Consider the following 25277-nt stretch of genomic DNA (forward strand, 5'->3'; position numbering starts at 1 on the left):
AAATGGGGGCTAGCAAGAAGATGGTGGCTGAGCCAGCAAGAGTGGATTGCAGAGAGGCGGATGCCGCCAGCGAGAATATAGTGGTATGACTCCCCTACCTATGGCTCCTGGGTGTTCCTTTTTGGCCTCACCATGTCCTGCGTTCTTGTATGGGGAGCGGGAGCAGAGACCCCACAGGCTGCCCCGCACGACAGTGATTTAAGCAGAGACATTGATGTTCAAATGAGCAGAGACATTTCAAGCAGAAGGAACCACATATACAAGAGGGACATGAATGTGCGTGTTTAAGGAACTAAAAGAGAATGTGTGGCTGCAAAGTTAGTGGGAGACAGGCAGGGGCTGGATCTTGCAGGGCCTGGAGGCCATAATGAGAACTTTCGATTCTCATTGATTCATTTTCTCCTTGAATATTTCCCGAGCATCTTTCACGGGGCCAGGCCACACTCAGGGAGTAGGGATATAGGGATTAACAATAATGTTACCGATAATGGCTAATATTCATTGAGTATTTACCACTTGCTATTAGAACTATTGTGTTAAGCACGTTGATGCACCGACTCGTTTCATCCTCCCAGGGAACCTATGCTGGGAGGTTAGAAACGCACTCATTTTGGTTAGGATTTGTATTTTTAACAAGTTTGGCAAACGCTGGTTTAGCAGTTCAGTGGCTTTTGCGGGACAGGTCCTCACGTGGGTCAGTCCCAGCTTTGCTACCTTTTGCAGACGTGGGGCTTGGTGCAAGCTGCTTCACCTCTCTGAGCCTCCGTTTGCCCACCTGACAAATGGGGGCAATGACATAGCACGACCTCCTGGGGCTGCGGTGCATAGGATGAGAGGCTCGCAGGGCGAGGGAGCGACGATGATGATGGCGGCGGCGTGGTGATGAGCGGGCAGATAAGGACGCCTCGTGATTAAGGGCCCTCGATCGCAGCTGGGGCTGGGAGGACTGTCCTGACACAGGACCCAGTCCTTTTGCGCGCAAGGTAGGCTCCCCGGATAACATACAGGCGCCCAGTTAGATGGGGATTTCAGACCAACAACGAAAACGTTTTTAGCGTAAGTATTGTACCTCCCCAATATTGCCTGGGACATCCTTATACTAAACAATCATTTGTGGCTTCTCTGGGCGAAATGCATTTTTATTTGGTAAACCTGACAACCCCAACTTCAGGGAAGGCCGGGCCGCCCGGCTGGAGCCCAAAGACACCCCCTCTACGCACGCGCGCGCCCCCGATGCGAAGCCGCCACTCGCCAGGCGCCTCAATCGATCCTAGATGGGCGGCTCAAGCTTCCGCCCCGCCCAGGCAGCACTAGAGGCGCTCAGAGCGGCCGAGCCCCACGTGCCCGCCGCCCGCCCCGCCCCGCCCCGCGCGGAGGGTACCTCCTCGAGCCGGCCAGGCCGAGCCCGGCAGTTGGGCTGAGTGGAGTCACGTCTGTCCCTCCCACGGAGTGTCCTCAAGCGAGGCCAGAAACTCACTTACCATGTCGGCTGAGGAGGCGGGGGGTGTTTTCCACAAAGCCCAGGGCAGGACCCTGGACGCATTTTCAGCAGGTACTGCCAGTCCTTCGCCGGGGGCGGGGGGGTGTCTTCAGGGCTGCGGAACGTTTCGCCGGGGGAACCTTCAGTCCGGGTGCGCGCACCTCCAGCCGGATCCTCTGGGGGCTACACCCCGGGGCTGGGGACCACAATAATCGCACCGCCCGCTCGTAGGGCTTTCCAGGGGCGCTGTGGAGAAAAGAATGTCCCCTTAGGAGTCTGGTCATGAAACCTCGCTGGCCTTGACCTATTTTCCCCGAGACAAGAGAAGAGAGTAAGGCAGCAAAGCAGTTAATAACGTGGACTCTGCAGTTGGACTTGGTTTCCAAGCCTTGCCTTGGACTCCTTACTTAGCAAGTCTGGGCCTCAGTTTCCTTATCTGTAAAATGGGACTAATGATAGCAAAGTTCTGTGTGGCACTGCATTATGCCCCTGGAGCGTGTTAGATACCGATATTTTCATTATGGTTGTTCACCATGATCATTATACTGTGTAATCAGGGTTATTTATAATATGAGTCGCCCAACAGTGCCCATCAGGACAGTGGAAAGGGAAGGCCGTCAGGAGTTGTGTTCGAGTTAATTGCTTGACCTTTGGTTTTAGATAATTTGCCGCTGTTCGTTAGTACGTCCTAGGTAACTGATTAAACAGATTATTCTTTTAGATTCAAAGTATTTCTGTAACCCAGTGTCTGACACACCTAGGTTCTAAGTGAACGTTAGCCCTCGAGCTGGATATCAAGAGGGAAGTCTGTTTCTGGTTCCTTTGTCGTCTCTGTGAGTTTTTGCTGCCTGGAGTCAAATTCCCACCCTTGCACGCACCAGTTTTGTAAGCCAAGGGGAGTCACAAATGCCCTGCTCCTTCTGGCTTATGCTCACCTTTCTTGCTTCATGCTCCATTCTTTCCCTTGCCCGGTTCTGCCACACTGGTTTTTTTTTAAACTGCGTTGGAAAGGGCCAAGGCCTTTCTCTTCTCAGGACCTTGGCCGGTGGCTCTCCCTTGTTCCCTTAGCTAATAGGTGGGCTGGTGGGCCTGGCTCTTTCTCAATCCTTATACCTTATTGCAAGTTCAGTGACTTCCTCAGACGGACTTTCACTGGCTACCCTTTCTAAAATAGGTTTCTCCTGTAATTCCCTGTTTTAAAACCTTGTTCTCTTCTTTCTTTGCAGCTCTTAGCGGGGAGTGGCAAGGTTCTGGAAGAGCATGTGGGGGCCAGAAATATAGCCGTGGTGGATTTTGGAAAATACAATTTTCTGTAGTGCCCATTCTCTAAATATTTTACGATGCCTTTTTCCCCCCCCAATGTGAGATTTTGAGATTTATCCATGTTGACATAAGGAGTTCACTCATTTTCCTGCTGGGCAACGTTCCATTGTGTAAACATATACTGTGCTTTATATATTTGGTTGCTGGATAACATGAGTCTCATCCCTTTGTCTTCCCAAATCTGCTCTCTCCCTTCTCCGCTGTGCTACAGGAGGTTGAACTCTACGGACCTCTGGCTTCCGGTTGAGTTCAACCACTGGGACTCCCAACCTGAGAGCAGAGGGAGGAGGGAGCAAAAGTCAGGGTGTTTACTCGCTCAGCTTACTCCCTGTAGGTTTGCCTGGGACTGGCTGTATTCCTTACTGAAGGTCACTGCTTCTTTTAAGGTAGCCTTTCCTCTGGGACTTTGTTTTCAGATTTGGGTAACCGCTCCCTCCCTCCCTCCTTTCAGATGTAGAAGCGACAAGAGCGCTGCTTTTTCTATCTTTGGGCTCCCAAAGTGCCCCGCATAGTTTTTCTACACTGAACTCATCCCAAACAACCCCTTTTAAAACCCTCCTTTAATTATCCGCATTCGACTATGTCAGCTTTTTCCTGCTAGCATTCCGATATAACTGGACATGGACTTGTTTGTTTTTCACTCTTGGTAACAGTGCTGTTCTGAGCATTCTTGCACAAGTCTTGTGTGGACACGTGGTAAGTTTCTCTAAGGCATACTGTCGTGCGGGTGACCCTGCTCGCTGCGCCATTTGTCGTGCGCGGAGGCCTCGCCGCGCCATCTTTCAGGCAGGGCGGCCTGTGGGGTCTCTGCTCCCGCTCCCCACACAAGAACGCAGGATATGGTGAGGCCGAAAAGGAACACCCAGGAGCCATAGGTAGGGGAGTCATACCTCTATGGTCTCACTGGAGGCTGGGCCCATCGGACGCGTGACCTGCCGTCCGCCTTTCCGCCAACCGACCGACTGACGACTCTCCTCCACTCTCTCCTCTGTTCCTCTCTCTCAGCTCTGCTCGGCTCTGCTCGGCTCCTCGGCAGTCCTCCGTAGCCGCAGCAGTTATACCAGCAGCCAATCAGCTATCCGGCCACAGCCGACGGCCAATCAGCCACAGCCGACGGCCATTCACCACCCGAGCCAGCACCCTTCACGTGAGGCCGACAGCCTGTAAACTACTCTCTGGGGCTCTGTCCCCACACATACCCAGGAGCGAAGTTCTGGGGTGTAGGGTATAATCACCCCCTGCTTTACTAAATTGTGTCGAAACGTCTTCCAAAGCCCTGTGTGGGGGCAGAGCCCCAGAAAGTAGTTTCCAGGCTCTCGGCCTCACATAGACAGGTGTTGGCTCAGGTAGTAAATGGCCAACTGTGATTGCATGGCCGTCAGCTGTGGCTAGTTGGCCGTCAGCTGTAACCAGTGAGCCATTGGCCACTAATATAACTGCTGTGGCTACGCTAGCAGAGAAAGAGAAAGAGGAAAGAAGAACGGGGGCTAGCAAGAAGATGGCGGCTGGGCTGGCAAGTGTGGATGGCGGTTTGCGGACAGTATGGATCCAGCCTCCAGTGAGAGTATAGTGCCGCCAGAGAGAATATAGTGGTATGACTCCCCTACCTATGGCTCCGTGGGTGTTCCTTTTTGGCCTCACCATATCCTGCGTTATGTGGGGAGCGGGAGCAGAGACCCCGCAGGCCGCCCTGCACGACAAATGGCGCAGCGAGCAGGGTCTCCCGCACGACACCCTGACATCAGTTTACACACCTGCCAGCAGTGAGTGAGTGTTCTTTGTTACTCTGCTATCTCTTGTTTTCAGTTCAAGAAGTATCTATTATGTTCCTATTGTAGCCTCTAGTATCTTGTGGAAAGTAGAAGAAGAAGGGGGTGGGGAAGGCAGCTTTATGCCCTCAGGGGCTTGTAATCTAGGCACAGAGCTGTGGCACAAAACATAATTCTTGGCCACTGGGGTGCTCCTTTGGCCACTGCAGTGGGAGGAGTCTGGATTTCAAGCATTGGTCCTGCATGACGGTGGGGCCATTAACTGAAATCAGGGAGTAGGGTAGGGTCAGACTTGATGGGATTGATTTGGGGAAGTGGTGGCTTTGAGGTGCCATCAGGAAATCCGAGGCAGTTTGTGGGGTGTAGCGCACAGCTGCGGGTGGAGGTGTGGATGCCATCCACAGAGAGAGTCAGTGGTGTTTCTGTAGCAGTAAGTGGCATTGCTAAGGGGAAAAGTTAGATGTTGAGACGTCTACGTGAGTGGTACCTGAGCAGAGGATGGCAGGTTTGATTGTTTTATCACTGGAAGAGAACAATTTCAGCGAGTTGTAGGCTGTGCAGTGATGAGTGAAAAACATGCACCGCTGGCACATGGCTACTTGGAAAGGTTTGTGCCAACTGTCGGTCACCCAAACCCGGGTAAATCACAGTTGTGGCAAATGGCACAGAAGTGACGGATTAGGTACCATGAGATCCTATCATTGGATTATTAATGACACGCTGGGAGGGCTCCCCGAGGAAGGGCTCTGTCATCTGATGGCTGAAGGCTGAGTATGAGTTACTGGGCCGTGAAGGGAGGCAAGACCATTGCGGGCCATGAGCAGAGCGCGGTGAGACCGGAAAGGGAAGGATGGGGGCCGAAGGAAGCCATTGAATCTGGAGCCGTGTGGTACACTGGAGAGTGCGGTGGCGGGTGATGGAGTTTGTCTTTCCCTGATAGCATCAAAGCATTTTAAGCTTCATGGATGAGGCAACAAGGACATGTAATCAGATACCCATTTTGAGAATAATGCTCTGGCGGCAGCAGTGACAACAAAAGCATTTCTACTCGGGAGGAACTTAGGGCGCCATCTGATTGGAGGAGCTTGTCTTGAAGCATCGTTTCCATAGCGCCACATGGTTTGTTTGAATTTGTTTTCAGTAACTGGAGGTGCATGTGGTCTTGATGCTGGGGGCTTCCGATGGAGATTGTGGGGGTGCTGAGGTGTTGAAGCGTCCTAACCCACTGGAGCTGCCACAGGGCTGCCAGTAGGACCAGAGAATGAGAGAGTCCTTCACCTGGAAAAGGATGGGAGGGGGATGTAGAGACTTAGAAGATAAATTGATGAGCTGGAAAGAGGGCAAATGACTCTGGACTTCTCTAGAAGTGGGGCCTGCACTCGGTCTCCTCTGGGCTGAGCTCCCCAGTGGGCATGTTCCGTGGGTCCCACAGCCCAGAGGCCCCGCCTGGGAGGGTTAGGCTTAGGATACCCAGTCTTGTGGGTTTGCTTCCCTAGGTACCGGACCCCTGGACCGTCCCCAGGCTGCCTCTGTTGCTGTCACTGACTTTTCCCTGGGCTGTAGTTCCCTGTTAGCATTGCTGGGGCCTGAGAGATGCTCTTGGAGGGTCCGATGTCCGTCAAGGCTCTGTGGGCAGGTAGAACCTCAAGCTGGTAGACTTGCCTCAAGGGCAGGCCTGGAAGAGGAAGGAAAAGAACTGGTTTTCCCCGTCTGTTGCACACATACGGCCTGTCCCAGAGGTTCGGTTGATTCAAGCAACCATGCCTATCTCAGCTGTCACACTCACTTCTAGAAGCCCCCTCTGGAATGAGCTAGACAGTTTCTTTCTCTAGGAAAGCCTGGCAAGTCCATGAAAGAGCTCAGTCTTGGTCTGTTCAGGCAGCGCTAACAAAATCCCACAGTCTGGGTGGTTTATAATGACAGCTGTGGAGGCGGGGAAGTCCATGGTCAAGGCCCCTGCAGCTGCAGTGTGCGGTGAGGACCCTCTTCCGGGTTCACACTGCTGTCTGCTCGCTGTGCCCTCTCCAGGTGGAAGTGGGGAGCGAGCTCTGGGGTGCTTTTTATAAGGGCACTCACCCCATTCCTAAGCCCTCAAGCCCTAGTCACTTCCCAGAGGCCCCACCTCTAAATATGATCACATTGGGGGTTAGGTTTTAACGTAAGAATTTTGGGGACCCAACCTTCAGCTTATGGCCAGCCCTTTCCTCTGAGGCCACCCTCCCACCTCAGTGACTCACATGCGTCAGTGATATTCCCACACGCTTCTTCCAGCAGTGTGACGGGTGACCCAGCAGTGTGACGGGTGAAATTGGTTTCAGCCACCCTTTCCCTATTAGCATTGTCTGCTGGGCTCTGTCGACAGGTGTTTACAAAAAGCAAATTGTATATGTCTCACCCGAGAAGGCTGACATTCCTCAGGCAGGTTCAAATATTCGTGTCAATCAGGAGAATTGATCGTTGTATTTTCTTGTCACGTATCCTAATTAAGACCACTTTCTCGTAGCAAATAATTGTCTTTCTGAAAAGCTTGCAACATCTGTTTTGAAGGAATTCTCAAAGGGAGAAATGTCAAGATAAAATATGTTTTAAAAATGACGTATCCTTAATTTTTTTTTTTCCGGTCCTAATCTGTTTTCCCAGTTCATTTTACCATGAGGATATTTCCACCTTAGCGAACAGGGCTCTTCCTTGGTTTTCTTAAAAAGGTTACTTCCCTGGACATTTTAAACCTCTGAAGCTGTTTCAGAGGAGCCAATTATATTCACTAATCCTGAATATTTCTTGGTGCCCTCTAGTAACCCTCTCGCATGCAGAGAATAAATGGAGTCTCTGTAAAAAAAAAAAAAAAAAAAAAAATCTCCTTCTCTTCCAGGTTTCACCTAAGAATTTTTCTGGAAAGAGTAGACCTGGAAATTTTTATGCAAGTCTGAACAGGGTTGAAAATATTGTGGTTAAAAAAATTCTAACGTATCAGTGAAGAAAATGAAATGAATGCTTTTAATTATGCTGTAATTCATGTCAAACCAGCTATCTATTTGAGAAGGCTTCCTATTTCTAAAACAGGAATTTTGGTTATTTATCTCTTCCTCATTATCATCAGTCACAATTAGTGTGTAAAAAGTTCCCATTATAACATTTCCATTATGAGATTTCCAAATGAACTTCTATTTTTGAATGCCATTTTTTCTTTGCTTTTCTTTATTGAGGTACCATAACATTCATCCATTTTAAGTTTATAATTCATTGGTTTTTAATAAATTTACAGGGTTGTGCAGCATCACAATTTTAGAACATTTCAGTCCCCCACCCCCCAAAAAAAACCCAAACTTTGTGCCCGTTTCCAGTTTCTTCCTATTTCCACTCAACTAATTTACCTCTGTAGCTTTGCTTTTACTGGACGCGTCATATAAATGGAATCATATAATCTGGGGTGTTTTGTGACTGGCTTCTTTCCCTTGGCATAACCTTTTCAAGATTCACCAGTGTTGTTGCAGCATCTAACAGCGCTGTGTTTCTTTCTGCCGAATGGCATTCCATTGTATGGATAACTGCATTTTGTGTATCCATTCACCCACCGACGAACATTTGGACGTCTTTTGGACATTGATGGACATTCCCCCATCTGGACATTGACTATTATGACTAAAGTTGCCAAGAGCATCCACAGGCAGATCTTTGTATGAACATATATTTCACTTCTCTTGGGTAGACGCCTAGGATTGGAATTGCTGGGTCATATAAGTAACCATCAAACTGTTTTCCATTCCCACCAGCAGTGTATTTGGGTTCCATATCCTTCTTATTGTCTGTCTTTGTTTTCTTTTTATTATTACAACCAGCCCAATGGGTGTGAAACGGAATCTCGTGGTTTTGATTTGCATTTTCCTAGTGGCTAATGATGTTGAACATCTTTTCATGTGCTTACTGGGCACTTGTAATCTTTGCAGAAATGTCTGTTCAGCTCTTTTACCCGATTTTTAATACGGTTTTTGTCTGTTTTTATTATCGAGTTGTAAGAGTTCTTTGTATATTCTGGATACAAATATGTGATTTGCAAATGTTATCTCCTGTTCTTTGGATTGTCTTTTCACTGTCTTGGTGACAGTATTTGCAGCACCAAAGTTTTTAGTTCTGATGAAGTCCAAATGATCAACTTGTATCACTTGTACTTTTGATGTCATATGTAAGAAATCTTAGTCCACCCCAAATCATGAAGATTTACTCCTATGTTTTCTTTTAACAGTATTGTAGTTCAAGCTCTTAAATTTAGGTCTTGATCCACATTGAGAAAATTTTTATGTCTGGTGTAGGGTAAAGGTCTAATTATTAGAAAATTTCCTTTTTTTTTGTTTTTTTGAACTACAGTAGAAGCCTGTTCATTTGGCTAATGAATAGAAGAAATTAGTTCACGAGGGGAATCATAAAATACCACACTTTTTTTAAACATTTCATTTTAATGTAAACTATAAATGCACATTCATTTACCAGTCTTTGAGGTCGCGCCAAGGACTTGTCTTGGAGTATGGTTTGCAGATGGGCCTGCCATGCCGCCCTTCTTGCCTAAACGCCCATAATGAATCTTCTCCAGTTTGGATTTTTTCCAGTGGAGCAGTCAGTTAAAAACCACTTGGAAAGCACTCTAGTGAAGAATGCTTCTAGGCTCATGTTTTCTTTTTCCGCAAATCTTTTACACTTGTCTCCCCAGCACCTAATTCAATAGTATTTTATTTTCACCAGCTTGCCTTTATTGAGTCTTCCCAAGACACCCGTGTTAGTTTTATTAGAAGCATCCCTTTTTATGTTTATATTTCTCTGGCTTCGTGTTTGAAGTGCCAGCATACGCAGATCTGGGGGCCAGTCGTGATGGACTCGGGGTGAGCAAAGCCCTTGAGGGGGCAGCGGTGCACTGAGCGAGCATGGGACAGCCATCAGCTTGCCCTGATGGCGATCGGTTCCTTTGTAGAGGGCAGGGCGAGTGTCGGGAAGCCCTTCCCTTTGGTCTGGTGGGGGTCTGCTATGAGCGTGTCTTCTTCACCGAGAGGACCAACTGACAACTTTTTGCGGTTGTGCAGCGTGTGTTTTGAGCTTTGTGAAACCCTCCAACGCGGAAGGGGTGGGAACATGGGGCCATGGCAGCTGGAGACTCCGGGAGCCCCAGAACTGCTGCCACCCCCTCTCAGAACCAAGTGTGATGGGCAGTCGGATACTCAGCAACTACTTGTTGAGGGAAAGAACGCCCAAGCTCCCCATGTCGCCTTGTTTAAAAGAAAAGGAACAAAACCTAGTCGCGCTAATGCTGCAGATCCTGTCGTAAAGCGAAGGCAGATGTTGGCTGATGTGTGAGCTGCAGCTGCGTGAATGGATGCGTTGACTTGATTGTGTGAGGACGCTGTCACACTTTGGGGATTTCCGGTCCCAAACTAGTAAGTGGGGGACCAAGAAGAGAACACGGCTCTCCTGGCTCCCAGCCCTTTGGCCTCCGCACCAGAACCCCCTGCAATAGGCCAGGTGCTTCCTCTTCCGCTGCTCCCCGTCCTCCCGCACACACCTGTCCGGTGAAGCCTAGGGGTCATTCCTGACCTCCGCTGCGCCCCTCCTCTCCATGTGCCACCACGCACAGTCCTGTCCGGCCAGCCTGCAGGGCTCACCCTGGTGTTGTCCACCTCTCTCCTTCCCAGCAGTCTTCTGGGGCCACTCCGGCCCCGCCAAGCCAGGCTCTGGGCAGCATTCAGAGTCATCTCTTTGAAACCAAAACTGGGTCGTCACCCCTCGACATGGCTTATCTCTGCCCCTCTCTTTTTCGCTCTGTGCTTTCTCATTCTTCAGGTCACAATTTAGGAGGCTTATGCCAATTCTCCCATTCGAAATGAGGTCCCCTGTCACTCACCTTCATCCATTCTATTCCTATATAACACTTACTAGAACTTATAGTTGTGTATTTATTCCGGTGACTTTGATGTCTTTTCCTGCCACTCGCCTAGAATTCCCTGGAGGGCAGGAAGCCCGCTCGTAGGAAGGTGTCGGCAGTAGCGGACACTCAGTGGCCATTTGCTGTGTGAATAAACAAATGAATATGAATGAATATCCTACCCCTGGGTCACGTGTGTGGATCTGCCTAACCCATTGCTTACACGCACCACGTATTCTCTGGACAAAACGAAACAGAAGCCACGGTGTTGAGCCCACCAACAGGACCCTTGCAAACTACCCCGCTCTGCGTTTGGTGCTTTACTCGCACAGCTGCAGGAGGAGGTTTCTGTTACCCGGTGGCTGCCCTCGCATGGAGCTGCGTCTGCCCCCAGGAAGCATTGCCTTCACTTCACGTCCAGGGTCTGCTTGCCGGGCCCTGTGCCTGCAGGGCTGCATCTGCCCAGGGACAGTGCCGCCTTCAGCTGTCCCCCAAGCACCGCCTGCTCGCCTGGCAGGGGAACATGGGGGATGGCGGGAAACAGCCATAGCAAACATCCACCCAGAACAGGCAAACCCTAAGTGGAGTTCTGCTTTTGAAAAGAGAGAGAGGTTCGGGAAATGCCCTTCCCCCTTTGGCCGTTGTCTAGAACAGCGTCGGCCAAGCCAGTGGTGCTGAAAGCCGCCCGGCAGAGCCGTCCTGCCCGTCTGCTTTCTCACTCCTCCGAAGGGCTGCAGATAAGATTTTGGCAGGTCTTTCCTTCCCAGATGGCAAGTGTGGCAGCCAAGCCATGACTCAGAAGCTTCTGTGTATCTCAGAAACTACCTTTCAGATGCATTTAGGCCAAGGAAAGACAGGTTGGGTCAATTTACTTGGTACCTAGGAAGCATCATTTGGAGACTCTGAGGATATTGCTGTCAGTTCATGATTTGGGGGCCGTAGGGGGTCCTTATGGACAGTATTGTTTTTTAACAGCTTCACGGACCACACAGCTCATCCTTTTAAAGTGAACAATTCAATGGCTTTAGTCTGTTCACAGTTGTGCAACCATCAGCACCGTCAGTATTAGAACATCTCCACCACCCCAAAAAGAAAGCCCGCACCCCTTAGTGGTCACCCCTCCCTCCCCCCCAGCCCGACGCACCCACTGTTGACTGTTGCATTGAGTCCTGGCAGTTTTATAGTTGGGACATTTGGGTTGTTAAAGCGGAAAGAACCCCAGTGTGGTGAAGACGGTTTTGCTCCTGGATTTTTGTTTTGTTTTTGTTTACCACTAAAATAAGATTAGTCCCCAGATTTTAGGGTTATTGCTGAAGATATTTAGACAGTGATTCAGTGTGCAGATCACTGCTGTGAAAAACTACCAAAATTGCATTTTGTTTGCATTTGCTCTTTAGCCCGAAAGCCTCCAGGCAGCTGTGAAAGCTCCCATCTTTGCCTTTTTATAACCAAATCAATACCCACAATATGTGAAGGAAAAAATGTAAAGGCCGAAGCATGTAAATACATATGTGTGTGTGTATATATACATATGTATGTATATACATCATCAGATAGTTTCTGGACACCCCCCCCCCATGTGCTATGGGGAACAAAGAAATGGGTAGATTTAGAAAATGAGCATGTGTAGGAATTAAAAAAGCTGTTTATCATTGTATTCCACCTTGAGTTATTTGAGGTTTCCTATACAGTGACAGGTGCAGCACATCATGAGAGCGCAAATTACTATAGTATTAGGTATTAATGGACGGCATGTCTGACTCCCGTTGGCCTTTTCCTAGTTGGGTGATGAAAGCAGTGATTCCTTTGCTTTTGGGAGTGTTTTTATTACAGTCAGTCATTGATTAACTGGCAATAGAGAAAGGATCAATGACATTTCTAACTCTTGGTATATATTAAAAAGTCAGCTTTCATTAGCGATTGACAAATATGCCCAAAAGGTATACTAAAAATGAGAGGAATATTGGCAGAGACAAATTTGAGAAAACATTTAGTTCGTGATATTCAAAGTGCAAACGGTAAAGAGCGATTGCAATTTGAATTATCTGTCTTTCAGGCAGGATATTGGCACATGAACAGAGTCTCATAGGAAGGATTAATGGAAAGGCATTGTGTGAATTTTTAAAGGTTTGTGAGATTCTTCTCTGTGCAGTTGTTTTGCATCTGCTATTGCTTAAAGAAGACTCCCAGGTCCTGTCCGTAGTCTGTCAGGTAAAATTTGGAGGTGGCCCAATATCTGTATGATGGATGAGTCAGATTTCTTTTTAAGGCCAACATTTCCTTTGAAAAATAGTTTTAAATGAATTAAAACATTTGATTTAGGCTGTATTAGCTATTTGATGTCGGCTATGGTAACACATGATGGTAATGTACGGTGGTAACTCAGAGCTTGTTTTTCCGGGCTTGCCACGTGGGCAGACTTCAGCACTCCTAGCTGGACAGTTCTCTGCACTTACCACCTAGATGTCTAGGGTGGCCCCCTCTTCCCAGGTTCTGATTGTCCAGTTTAAACAGCTGCCTTGAGGGCAGGGCTCTGGGCCTCATAAGCCTGGTTCTGCCTCTCACTCCTTGTTGAATTTGGCTTGTCATCGCAGATGTCTACAGGGGCCTGGTGGTGAATTGGGCCAGGTGTGGAGTGTGGTGAATTCGAGAGCCCATGTAGAGGGGCAGCCACTGCTCAGCCCCAGCCAACCGCTGGCACCCTCCCCTGGGACCTGGTGTGGCCGGATTGTCCACTAGAAATCACAAAGCCGGGTGTATGTATAGAGAAACTTGTGAATCAAAAATGTTGGCCAACAAATTCAAAATTTTATAAACACCGTAGGAGCCAAACAGGACACATCTGCTAGCCAGACCACATCCAGAGATCTGGAGTTTGTAATCTCTTGGCGAGATTGGCAGCAGCTCACAGAAGATGGTGGTTCTGGTCCGCAGCCTCTACCCGGAATTGGCCCTGTGCTGTTGGCCGGGACAGTGAGTGTCAGCCCACTGGGTAAAGCTCTGAGCCTGGCCTGTGCATCATTTCTGGGAACAGTCTTCTTATTTACCAAGGAAAATTTTTGGAGACAAAAATGTCTTCTTGGAGGTGGACAACACTTGGGGAGTTCAGGGCCCATTCCATCTACTTTGCGGCTCTCCTCTTCGGACCAGCCTGGTAGCACTGAGATTCTGAACAGTGGAAGCTGCTGCTTATTTACTGTATCACCTTGAACTTAAACCATGAGTCAGGTTCCCTAGCCAGGCCTCTGTGTCCCCGTTAGTTAAATAAGAGAGTCGGTGAAAGGAACTCGGAGAATCCCCTCCTCATTGACATTTTCCAGTTCTTCCGTTGGCAGTTTCATGTTTAAGTTCTTTGACTAGGGAAAAAACAAAACCAAAACCAAACAAAAAAACTCCCCACTGGATGCTTACATGTCTTTTCTAATGCTCTGATGATGTGTCAGGGCGTTTTAGGAATGGACCTCAGTGTATTCAAACTCCACGGCTTGAACTGCCAGGACAGTGCTTTCAGGGGGTCTAAGGAAAGATGCTGGGCCGTGCCAGGGGCAGACACTTGCTCTGCCCTGGAAGGGATGGCATTGCGGGCTCTCCCTGGCTCTCATAGATGTCAGCTATCTAATACCTGTGCTCTGCTCTGCTGGTAGCGCTGGGCTTTGGTGAAATAATTTAATGCAAATATTAACAATTCACTTTCATCAGGGGTGGGGGGGAATAAATGTACAAAAGATTCTTCTTTCTAGAACTAAGCATCATAAGCCTCAAATATCTAGAATTCAGCCTTGGTTAAAATTAAGATGAGACCAAAGACCGCAAATATCTGTAGCAGGAACCATAAAAGGACCCAGAATGCAGGACCCTGAGTCAACAAATTGCCTTTATTTGATCGATAAGGTGTTAATAGATGGAATAGTGAAATGTGACCGGTCATTCATTTTAGGTCAAATCTATTTATTTTGTGCCTCGTCATCATAAAATTGAGATTCTATATGAGATTTTACTAAGTAAACAAGTAATGATGAAAAATGTATTTTAGTACCTCCAAGAACTATTGACTTTTCAAGACTGTGGTGGTTTGTCATAAGAAACTGAATCTGTTAAAACGTTTGCTGTAGAAAACTGTTTATAAAGTCTATTTGCTATAGAATATTGATTTACGTTTCAACCTTGGGGGTGACAATCACCTCCCTTGCCTGGTTCTGATTATCCAGTTTAAACAGCTCTGCAAACTGTCTCAGAAACAGGAACGTAAGTCAAAGCATTCCTCGGTGCAAAAAGGTTATTTTCAAGTAAAATAAATAAACGATGCTCACAATTAACTTTAAAACACAAATCAGACTCTCAGTGTTTTTTTATGACACCCACCGTCAGCTCTAGTGGAGGTCTTGCTGACTCCTTCCTGGCCCTTTGTTTTTAATGCCTGACCCGTTGGTATCTCTTCCTGTGTAACAAGTTACCCTGAAACTTGGCAGCTTGAAACAACTCACATGTGTCGGGACTCTCAGTGCAGCTTACCTGGGGACTCACAGGGTTCAGCCCAGGTGTCAGCTGGGGCTGTGGTCTCATCGGGAGGCTCCCTCTTCCCGGGTCACTCATGTTATTGAGTTGTTGCGTGAAGCACCTCAGTTCTTCACAGGCTGTTGGCCTGATGCCTCGCTCGGTTCCTTGCCACGTTGGCCTCTCCACAGGCAGCCTTTCTCCTCCAGAATCGGGGCTCTGGAAGAGAAAGAAAGAGCGAGCAAGATGAAAGTCATGCTCTTTCACTAGCCTAATCTCTGTTTAAAACCCCTTTATTGAGGTATGATTGACATGTAGAAAGCTGTACATATTTGATATGTATAATTCAATGAGTTTAGGGATAAGTATACACCTGTGAAACCATCAGTACCTCCTCCCAATGTTTCCTCTTACTCCTATTATTATTATTATGTAGTAAGAACACAGCATAAGATCTACCTTATTAGCAGATTGTAAGTGTGCAGTAAAGTACAGTCACCTCTGGGCACCATGCTGTATAATAATAGATCTCCATAACTTCTGTATCCCGCACAGCTGAACTTTGTACCCTCGACCATCACCTCCCACTGCCCCTGCCCTCAGCCCCTGGCAACCATCAGGCTGCTCTCTGCTTCTCTGAGCTTGACCGTTTAAAAATCTACATGTAAATGGGATCAGACAGTATTTGTCTTTCTGTGCTGGCTTATTTCATTCAGCATAATGTCCTCCAGGTCCAGCCATGTTGTCCCATGTGGCAGGATTTCCGGGTGTGTTTTTTAAGGCTGAATAATAGTACATTGTATGCGTTTACCACGTTTTCTTTCTTCATTCATCCCTTGAGAGGCATTTAGGTTATTTCTATATCTTGGGCCTGCCTGCTCCCTGAAGGGACATGTATCACCGTATTCTGTTTATTGGAAGTGAGTCGCTAGGTCCAAGGGTTGCTCTAGTATGTGACTGTCACAGCACCGCCGTCTTTGGGGCCATCTTGGAGTCTTGCAGCCTCACACAGTAAGGTCTCCGTGAATGAGCTGACTCCGTTAGCGTGCTGGGTCGCTGTCCTTAGCAATGACAGTGATGAGAGGCACACGCCGGGGTTTCAGGATATTCAGCTTGGTTGTGATTTCACTGAGCAGCTAACACTCTGAGCTGTAGGTCAGGAACTGCTGCATGAATGTGCATATGCAGTTTGTTCTACAACATATGCACAGGTTGTTTTGTTGGTTTGCGTGCTTGTCTTTTCAAGTTCTGAAAAAGGACTTAAGAAGGAATGGAGGCCTAATTCCAGAGGTTTCCTTTAAGATGATAGTAAGTGAGGTGTGGTGGGGGCAGGGTGGCCCTGGACTTTGACAAGCTTACATACAACTGGCTCCTCTGAACGACAGCACCTCAGAGAGGCCCTCCCTGTGCATCCAATTGAACGTAGCTGTTGCTTCCCTCTTCATCCTTTTGCGGCCCTTGGTACCCTCTGGCTCGAGGCTCTGCTCGTTTCCTTGTCAATCTGCCCCAGGAGCACTAAGCCCAGGCGAGCAGGGACATCACCTGTGTTGGTCCCTTCTGTGTATCTCGCATGGGGCCTGGGAAACAGTAGGCTCTCAGTAAGTGCTTACAGGATACACGACTGAAGCGGACACACGGACATGCGGTGCTCCCAAGGCGCTTTTGGGAATTGTAGCATCTTCATGACGTCCCAAGGAAAGACCGCTTATTCAGTTAACATGCAGAATACATGCATTGATTAAAAAGAAGAAAACAGTCTCAAGATTGTGGGGTAGTTTTGTCCCTGTCACTGATTGCAGGGTAGTTTTGTCCCTGTCACTGATTGCAGCTGTGCCATTAGGCAAATCACGTCACCTCTCTGGGCTTTGGATTCCTTAGAGGATAAACTGCTCTGTGCCCAGATCCCAGTCGGGCAGAGGCAGCTCCGTGTTTTCAACATTGCTCTGCCCTATGAGGTTTTGGTTGAAGGAAGGATTCTGTGTCCCCCGCTCTAAAATAAAACCAAAAACATTTGAAACCCATGCCCATGAATGGGCATTCCAGCTCTGCAGAAGCAGGCACTGGTTGTGGTTCTTTTGGCAGATAACTAGCGGCCCGTGGCCAGAGAAGCTCGGGGCCAGCAGAACCAATAGGAAGGGAAAGCCTGATCATTTCGGTGCACGTGACCCAGCTCCCTTTCCTCCCCACCCCTCCAGCCTCACACCTCACGTATGCCCACATCATGCTGCCTTTGAAATGTTAACATCCTTTTTTTTTTTTTCACATTGACTAACTCATTTCAAGATTTCATTTCTGGCATTTCCCACCAGATAGCCAGAGCTACCGAGCTCCAAGTTTTATAATTAAAATTCTGTCACATCCCCCAAAACAGTGCAAATTGTGCCATTAAGCCTGGCATAAAAGATTTGAAAGCATTTCACCTAGTAATTTAAATATAATACTTCAGGCAGCTTTCAATTTGGGGTATTTTTAATTCTAATTAAAAAACTATTATTGAATACTAATATCCTCGATACAGCGTGCTCTTGCGCCTCTGAGCTCCATTTTGGCCAGCTAACTTTTAAACAAACAGCTTGGTTGTGTGGCTGTTGCAGCCCACGTGGTTTTTCCTGGCCTTTGGGAATCACCAGGTCCCAGGAATAATTAGTATAAATCAAAATCCTCTCAACTATGACAGGAAAATGGTATGTTTGAACAGCAGCTTATTAAAATGACCTACTTAATTTAAGAAAAATATTGTATCCCCTCACACAGTAACCTGGATGCTTTCCCTGATCGTTTTTGTAATATTTCTTCTCTTTTCCTTCCCTCCCTCCCTCCCTCCCTCCCTCCCTCCCTCCCTCCCTCCCTCCTTCTTTCTTTCTTTCTATAGAAAAGGAAAGAGAATGGAAAGGCCCGTTCTACTTCATCCAGGGGGCAGACCCACAGTTTGGACTGATGAAGGCCTGGTCCACTGGGGACTCGGATAGCGGTGGGGACGAGTGGGAACAGGAGATCCGTCTCACGGAGCAAGCCATCCAGGCCATCAACAAGCTGAACCCCAGACCCAGATTCTTTGTTCTGTGTGGCGACCTCATCCATGCCATGCCAGGTAAGGCTTGGGTTGTTGCTGTGACCTTTTGTCCTTCACCCAGTCATGGCCAAGTTTGGGCAGAACAAATGATTTCCCTTCAAAGATTTCTTTATTCAGTAACGGCTCATTTCTCTTCTTCATGACTGTTGCAGTATCCTCGAACAGCAGAAAATGCACACTCATTTTCTATTTAGAATTTGGCGAGATTAATCACAGTCATTAGGCAGAGCTGCAGTTTTGATGATCTGAGCTTAATGTGAAAAATGGAACGCGTTCCCACGTGTCACCTTTCTTTATTTCCAGGGGGCAAACTTGAACTGCTTTCACATAAGATATCCGTAAAATGTCATCTTCTCTTCAAGTTTTCCTCTTCTTACACTTTTATTTCTCTTGTATTGGTTAGTGCTTTTCCAGTGTCAAGTGATGGAAACCTAACTTAAACTGGATTATTTTGTTTTAAAGGTACCATGTTTCCCCGAAAATAAGACCTAGCCGGACCATCAGCTCTAATGTGCCTTTTGGAGCAAAAATTAATATAAGACCCGGTCTTATTCTACTATAAGACCAGATATAATATAATGTAATGTAATATAATATAATGTAATATAATACAATATCTGAGTCTTATATTAATTTTTGCTCCAAAAGACGCATTAGAGCTGATGGTCCAGCTAGGTCTTATTTTCGGGGAAACACGGTGTGTGTTATTTTATAGGACTGTAAAGACCAGGGGCAGACCTGGGTTTCAGCGATGGCTGGATCCCGAGGGTTAAGGTTGTTTCAGGACTCGGTCTCTCCTTTGCTCAGCCCCGCCTTCCCCTGGGTTGACTTCATTCTCATGCAGGCTCTCTGGGGAGTGGGCTTTACATCCTTCTCACGGAAACCGGAAAGCAGTGCCTTATTCTTGGTGGTACAATCAAAGTCTCCGAACGATACCCATCGGCTCACAAGGCCCCCGGGGCCAGGGGAGGGGTCAGCTGCACTGCAGCCACGTGGTCTGAAGAACAGGGTGGTCCCCCTACAGAAGACTGAGATGCTGGGAGTGTCAAAATAATAGATGCCTTCTAGAACTCGCTTCCTCTTGTTTCCTCCCCTACTCTAAATATCCTTCTGTTCCTTTATTCTCAGGCAAGAATAAAGCCCAGTGAGCAAGTATAAGCAAGTAGAAACTGCCCCTGCCCATCAGGGAGGCAGAGCCGGTACCAATGGCCACTCTTAGCCGGGTCCTGTTGTCTGCTTAGTGGAATAGCCATGACCCGAAGACCAGTGCAGAAAGCACTGCAGTGGCCGTGGATGTTTGTTTTCATCTAATGTGACCTTGTAAACCAAGACTCTTGAGTCCTGCGACCATGTCCAGGGCCTTTAGAAGCTGAGGCTCTTTGCCGTAAGTCGAGCTGCATTAATTCCTCTCCATCAGGGCTCACTCGTCTGGCAGTCTACCTATGCAGAACAATCCCAGAATGCAGAGGTGAGACTGGAAAAGGGGCTGCCCCGAGTCGCTCTCCCAAAGTGCAGGCAGTATTAGCAGCGGGGCGATCCATCAGACCTTCCCTCGTTCTGTTTCCTGGCATTTTACACAAGTCACACATGTGCAGATGTCCACGTCATCCACTCCCACTGAGTAGAGCCCAAGGATGTCATCCATGGAGGAGCAGCCTGTCCTACTGTTGGGCCTCTAGGTGACAGGTGACAGGACCTGGAAGATGAACTAGGGCTCCAGTGACTGGCATGCGAGCTCCCCAGCTGCCCCGACACTCTGGCTCAGCTTGCACAGACCCTTTACCTTCTTAGGGTCTTGGTTTCCAAGCCGAGAGCCCATGGATGTAGCAAGAATCTAAAACCTTAACAGTCCGGGGCTCTGCAGAGCAGTGGCAGACGCCGCTAGACCTTCACACATGTGCCGAGCGTCTCAGCCGCTCAGTCCAGAAGCACGTTCACAGGGAGTTGCTGAATTTCATTTTGCAGAGGGGTCAAGTCTTAGCTGCATGTGAACTTGGCCACCCTTGGTGGCTTTTGGCCAAGGGTTCCCAGGTGCTGGGATGTACAGTGCTGACGTGACCACAGAGTACCCCCGTAACCTAAAGGGGCCTAGAAATCTTAGCAGGACTCAAAGGCTTGGTTTACATGGTAAACCAACATAAGGTGTTCATTGACCAGACAGATTACTGCTACTTCCAAGTGGTCTGCTGTGCCGTTAGCTGGTTGCCGGGGAATCATTTGGCCCCTAAGTACTGTAGCATCAGCTAGACTCTAACTCTGGACCTCACAGTGAGCAAACTTCTGTTTTTTTCGGACACTTGAAAATCAGATTCCAAATTGAACATTTTTCTGTCCAGTGGTTTCTTTTCTTTGGAGATAGAGTATTGCGGGACTCACTAGAATTACAGTATGTGTTCTTGTCGATGTTTACTGACTTGTTCTGAATTATGTTAATGTATTCAGTCCTATTTCAAACCAAGATTTAAAACGAATGCTTTCCATGGGATTCCATTGCTTCTTAAGCAAAATATACTAAACACAAGAAAATGAAAAGAAAAGTTTTTATGGCCGACCCTACCAGTTGGTCAGAAGACCTCATAAATGTGAACTGGTAAATTTTGAATATGTATTTTATATTCAGTGCGACCCAAGCAGAATTTATATCTGTTCTAAAGACTTGGACTGTTTTGTGAGGTTGTACCTGAGCCAGCAAAAGCACTGTAACTGTTTTGAATACTGTGGTCTGAGATTAAACAGAATGTTTTCAAACTAGTTACCATTTTTTAATATGCAATTAGTGGCTTTCCCTCATTTAGCTCCTATGCAGGGGCCAACACCAAGAAAGTAATTATTTGCTGTGACTGCTTAGCACGTTGTTAATTATCCAATGCTTATATTAATAGGCAAGTAAAATCAGAAAGCGAACTTTTAATTCTACCATAAATAGTATCTTGGACCAAGTAGATTTAAGTTCAAACTGGAGAAAGAGAACATGATGGGTAATTCTTTTTCTAATGAAAGCCATAATACACTTTTCCATTACTAATATCCGTCCTAATATTTACTGTGTGTAAACTGAGTGCCAGTGGCAGTGGTGGAAGCTGCGGATGTCATAGCTGGAAATGAGCGACCAGGGACTTCCTTGGAGCTCAGAGGCCACTAAGGGAAGTGCAGAACCAGGGCTGGTAAGAGGCTCGTAGGAGCTGAAGAATGCAAGACAACGTCCATTTAGTTTTGAAACACGTTTCGTTCTTTAGACATTGTTTTTGTTATCTTGGTATTTTCTTATTTTACAAAGTTTCTCTATGGGATAAGCCACATTAGAAATAGCAAATGAAGATTTGTACAAATATTGAGACCATTGTTTTGCAGTCCTTCACTCTTAAGTCCAGGATTACTTTCTTTCTTCCGTCCTCCTGACGTTGAGACATAAAGTACTGATGCTGTTCCCAGGAGCCTTGTTAGATTTCAGCAATTTTGTGAGAAGCCGACAAATCAGAACCTGCTGATACAATGAGAGTGCAAGAGATTCCTTTCAGCCTTTAGCGCAGTTTGTTAACAGCATGTGTGTCCAACCCTGTTTTTTTTTAATTGCTGTAACCGCATAAAACAGATAATGCGGGAGGAATTCTTCCCTTGGTATAGTCTCCTTGAAGAATTCTTTGTATATTGAACTCCACCTGTTACAGAATTTCCTTTCGGTTGAGGATTCAGTCTCAGGAAGTGCCAGGAAGTGCTGTGTTATGTAGAGTGAGGCAAGCCTGCATTAGCATTATTCCAGTAGATGGTGTATTAGTTTCCTACTGGGTGCTATAACAAATTATTACTAACTTAGTGGCTTCAAACAACACAGATGTATCCCCTTACAATTCTGGAAGTCAGAAGTCTAAAATGGATCTTCAGAGTTGCCTTCTAGAGGTTTCAGCTTCTAGAGAATGCCCGCGTTTCTTGGACTGTGGCCCCTTCCTCCATCTTCAAAGCCAGAAACAGCATCTTCTCTTCTCCGACCTTAGATTCATCCTCTCATTTCTATTCCTCCTACCGTCCTGCTTCCCTCTTATAAAAACCGTTGTGATTACATCGGCCCATTCACATAACCCAGGGCAGTCTCTCCATCTCAAGATCCTTAACTTGATCACATCTACACATTCTCCTTTTGCCAACTAAGGAAAATAGTCCCAGATTCTGGAGACTGGGATGTGGACGCCGTTGGCGGGGGGCATTATTCAGCCTACCACAGATGGCATAGGATGGAACTCAGGGTCTGTTGTCTGCCAGGAGCTGTGCTGCTAAGCTTACCTACCAATAGCTATGAAGAGGTGTCCTTGTTATTTCCATTTTAACTGGGGGTGGAAACTGGCTCAGAGCTGTTAAGTACTTATCACAGGGTCATCCAACTTGCAAATGGTGGAGTCAGGATCTAGCTCAAGTTCATCTGCTTCCAGACTTCAGGCACGTTCCCACGGCAGCCTTGCTACTCAAAGGATGGTCCCCAGACAACAACCAGGAGCTTGTTTGAAATGTAGAATTTCTGCGTCACTCAGACCTAATGAGACAGAGTCAGCATTTTAAGAGGATTCCCCAGGTGAATTTTAATGGACGTGTGGTCAAGTTTGAGAAGCACAATACTCAAATGCCCAGGGCCCTGAATTTTTTGCTTTTCAAAGTATCACGTGCCATTTTTGTGTGTACGCAGAGGTTTGTGAAAATTCCCTTCCATGGTTAGAGATACTGGTATGTAGCCAGAAAACTACTACCACTTCTTTTGACTTACCACGCTCAGCTTCCGAAGGGAAATGCTTTAAGTTTGCAGGTTTTGTTTTACTTGCTAAACAAGAGTTGAAATAACAAAGCCGGTCGCCCTCTGGTGTACAGGGCTTCCAAAACAGAACTGGACCAGAGAATTCAAGAAGACAGACACACATCCATGCTTTGAAAGGATCTTTATGTGGAGTGGTCAGGAGACTATCCTTGACTGGGGTCATGTACGTGGGCATAATCCCTTATTCGCCATTCCAAGATTCAGAAGGCTCTGAAAACTAAGAGTTTTTTCTTAACTTTGAAACTAATTCCGTTGGTAGCAAAACTTACTTGAACTGACAGGAGGCTACTTACAGTCTGTCTTTATCCTATTTGCTGAGAATATTCATGTGTTTTGCTAGCGAAATATTACTCCAGACCCAGCTCGAGGGGTCTATTATGTTTAGTTAATCTGTGCCCTCTGCCCAGGACTGGTATTTTAAAGTTTGAAAAACCCCAAACTTCAAATCAGATCTGGCCCAGAGCGTTGCGGATGAGAACATATGGATGTACGAGATTGATCATTCCGGGTTGATAGATGAAGAACCCTTTCATCAGTGGAAACAGAAGGCTGTATCCTCCCAATGATTGCATGTTGTTCCCCACGTTTACTTCTGCACACCTGTTGCACAGTAACCACATTTTAGCTTCCAAGTTAAAACAATCCCAGGCGTCTTAAATCTGCATTTTGGGGACCTTTTCTGTTGGGACTGACGCAGCTCAGTATGAAAATGGAATGAAATTCAGAAACGATCCCGACAAATTGAAGGAGAGGGTAGGTGCACAAAGCTAAGTGTAGAGCAACCTGCTTACATAGAAAAGTCTTAACTTCAAGGCAGAGAAGGACTGCATCTTGCAGCTGCAGATGTGGCTGCAGAAGGCTGGAGGGTGAGCAAAGGAGTCAGCTGTGTGGTGGTGAGGAACAGGAGACGCTATGGGAGTGTGAAGTACAGTTAATGACAATTGGAACTGTGCTTTTCCGTGAAGACCTGTGTGCCATCGGAAAAGTTCTATTTCATCTAGTTCGGTAGCCCTTTATCTTAAATATGATGTGGAGGGCTGGGCCGAGGTCCAGACAAGAGTAGCCATGGCCAACGGATGGTCAAGACTCCCTCCCCATTTGGAGATTTCTAATTCTATAACGAATGCATAGAATCGGGAAAGAAGCCATTGAGCAAAGGTGGAATGATTGGGTGCATTGGGCTTCAGGCAGAGAGTAAGCCATTTGTCTTTTCGTAGTTCACACAATCCAGGAAGGTTGGCATTCATCCCCCCCTCCCCCCCCAGCTGGGCAGGCATAAACGCACGAACATAATTCTGGTACAACACAGACTAAGATAAGCAAAGCCTCAGAGTCATAATTTTGAAAACCAAAGCCAGGATTAAGGCTCTGGCCAGGAAAAGGCCTTATCTCGTTCCTCCAACCCGTCACAAGTTCGCCTTCCCCCAAGCTTAATTCTAAATTCCTCAAGGACAGTGGGAGTGGGTGTCCTTATTGGTGTGGATTCGCCTCTAGTACTCAACGCGGGTGGGCACACAAAAGGCATTCAGTGAATGCAGGTCAAAGAGATCACTGTAAGTTTCCCATGATCCTTAGCAAGTAGCGAGCACGTGGGGGGCACCCAGTGCAAATTTCTGGATTAAGTCATCAATTCATTTATTTAGCAAATCTCTATTGAGTGCTTACTTTGCGCCGGGCACTGTTGTAGACGCCTGTACTCCCTCAGTGAATACAGCAGACAAGAGTCCAAGCCTGACCCAGAGATAAGGAAGACGGACACATGGAAACGTTCCATTCTTTTCGTTCTGCTCTTTTGCGGATTCAAACTTGGGCAGATGCCGATCTGTTTTGTTATTTTATTAGATTTTTAAATTAGACGAGCAGTATGGGAATGTGTTCTCTTTGTCAAGATTTAAAATCTATATCTAGAAAGTCCGGGTACCCTCATTCTCCCCAGGTCCTTCTGTGGGGTCACTACAGTTACCCTTGTCTTAGGTAAATGTCATCATTCTGTGCACATTGTTCTGTGACTTACTTTTTCCCCTCCTGTCTGTCTGGAAAACTCCTTTTATGTCAATACCTAGAGGTTTATGCCAGGCTTTTCATAACTGCATTGCATTCCGTGAATTGGAATCTCACAATTGGTGAATCCTCTCTCCTAGTCGGGACTAGGAGGGATCTTCTCCTGGTGTGGGAGCTCATCTACAAATGCTGCTGTCAGACCCTGTTCTGTACTCAGGTCACTGTTTCTTTAGGCTTGAAGTCAGAGGAAATGGGCTGTGCGTGGGACCCACTCTAGCCTTTTCACTGCATGAGCATTAGCCAGTTGGCCACGTGGTCCTTGGAGGATGTATGTTGGGCCTGACCCACCCATTCCTTCCACATGGGGTCTTTTATGCAACCAACGTCTCGCCCATCATACAAGTGAGGCGTCCCTGCAGTGCGTTCCT

At 47.1% G+C, this 25277-nt stretch overlaps 1 protein-coding gene across 2 annotated transcripts in view; it reads left to right on the top strand.

Annotated features, from left to right (window-relative positions):
* Positions 1–1350: 1350 nt before the first annotated feature.
* Positions 1351–25277, top strand: part of CPPED1 (calcineurin like phosphoesterase domain containing 1) — a 77013-nt gene continuing 53086 nt past the window's right edge. Inside the window, exons 1-2 of one of the 2 annotated variants that reach the window (XM_074322952.2) lie at positions 1351–1552; positions 17847–18065. In XM_074322952.2, coding sequence (XP_074179053.2) covers positions 1483–1552; positions 17847–18065 — 289 coding nt within the window. In that variant the 5' untranslated portion in view covers positions 1351–1482. The remainder of the gene's footprint in view (positions 1553–17846; positions 18066–25277) is intronic. The other variant, XM_019750676.3, reaches the window with a different exon arrangement.

This window comes from Rhinolophus sinicus, chromosome 10, assembly GCF_057876585.1.
Source record: "Rhinolophus sinicus isolate RSI-liver-muscle chromosome 10, RSI-T2T, whole genome shotgun sequence".
Taxonomy (NCBI): Eukaryota; Metazoa; Chordata; class Mammalia; order Chiroptera; family Rhinolophidae; genus Rhinolophus; species Rhinolophus sinicus.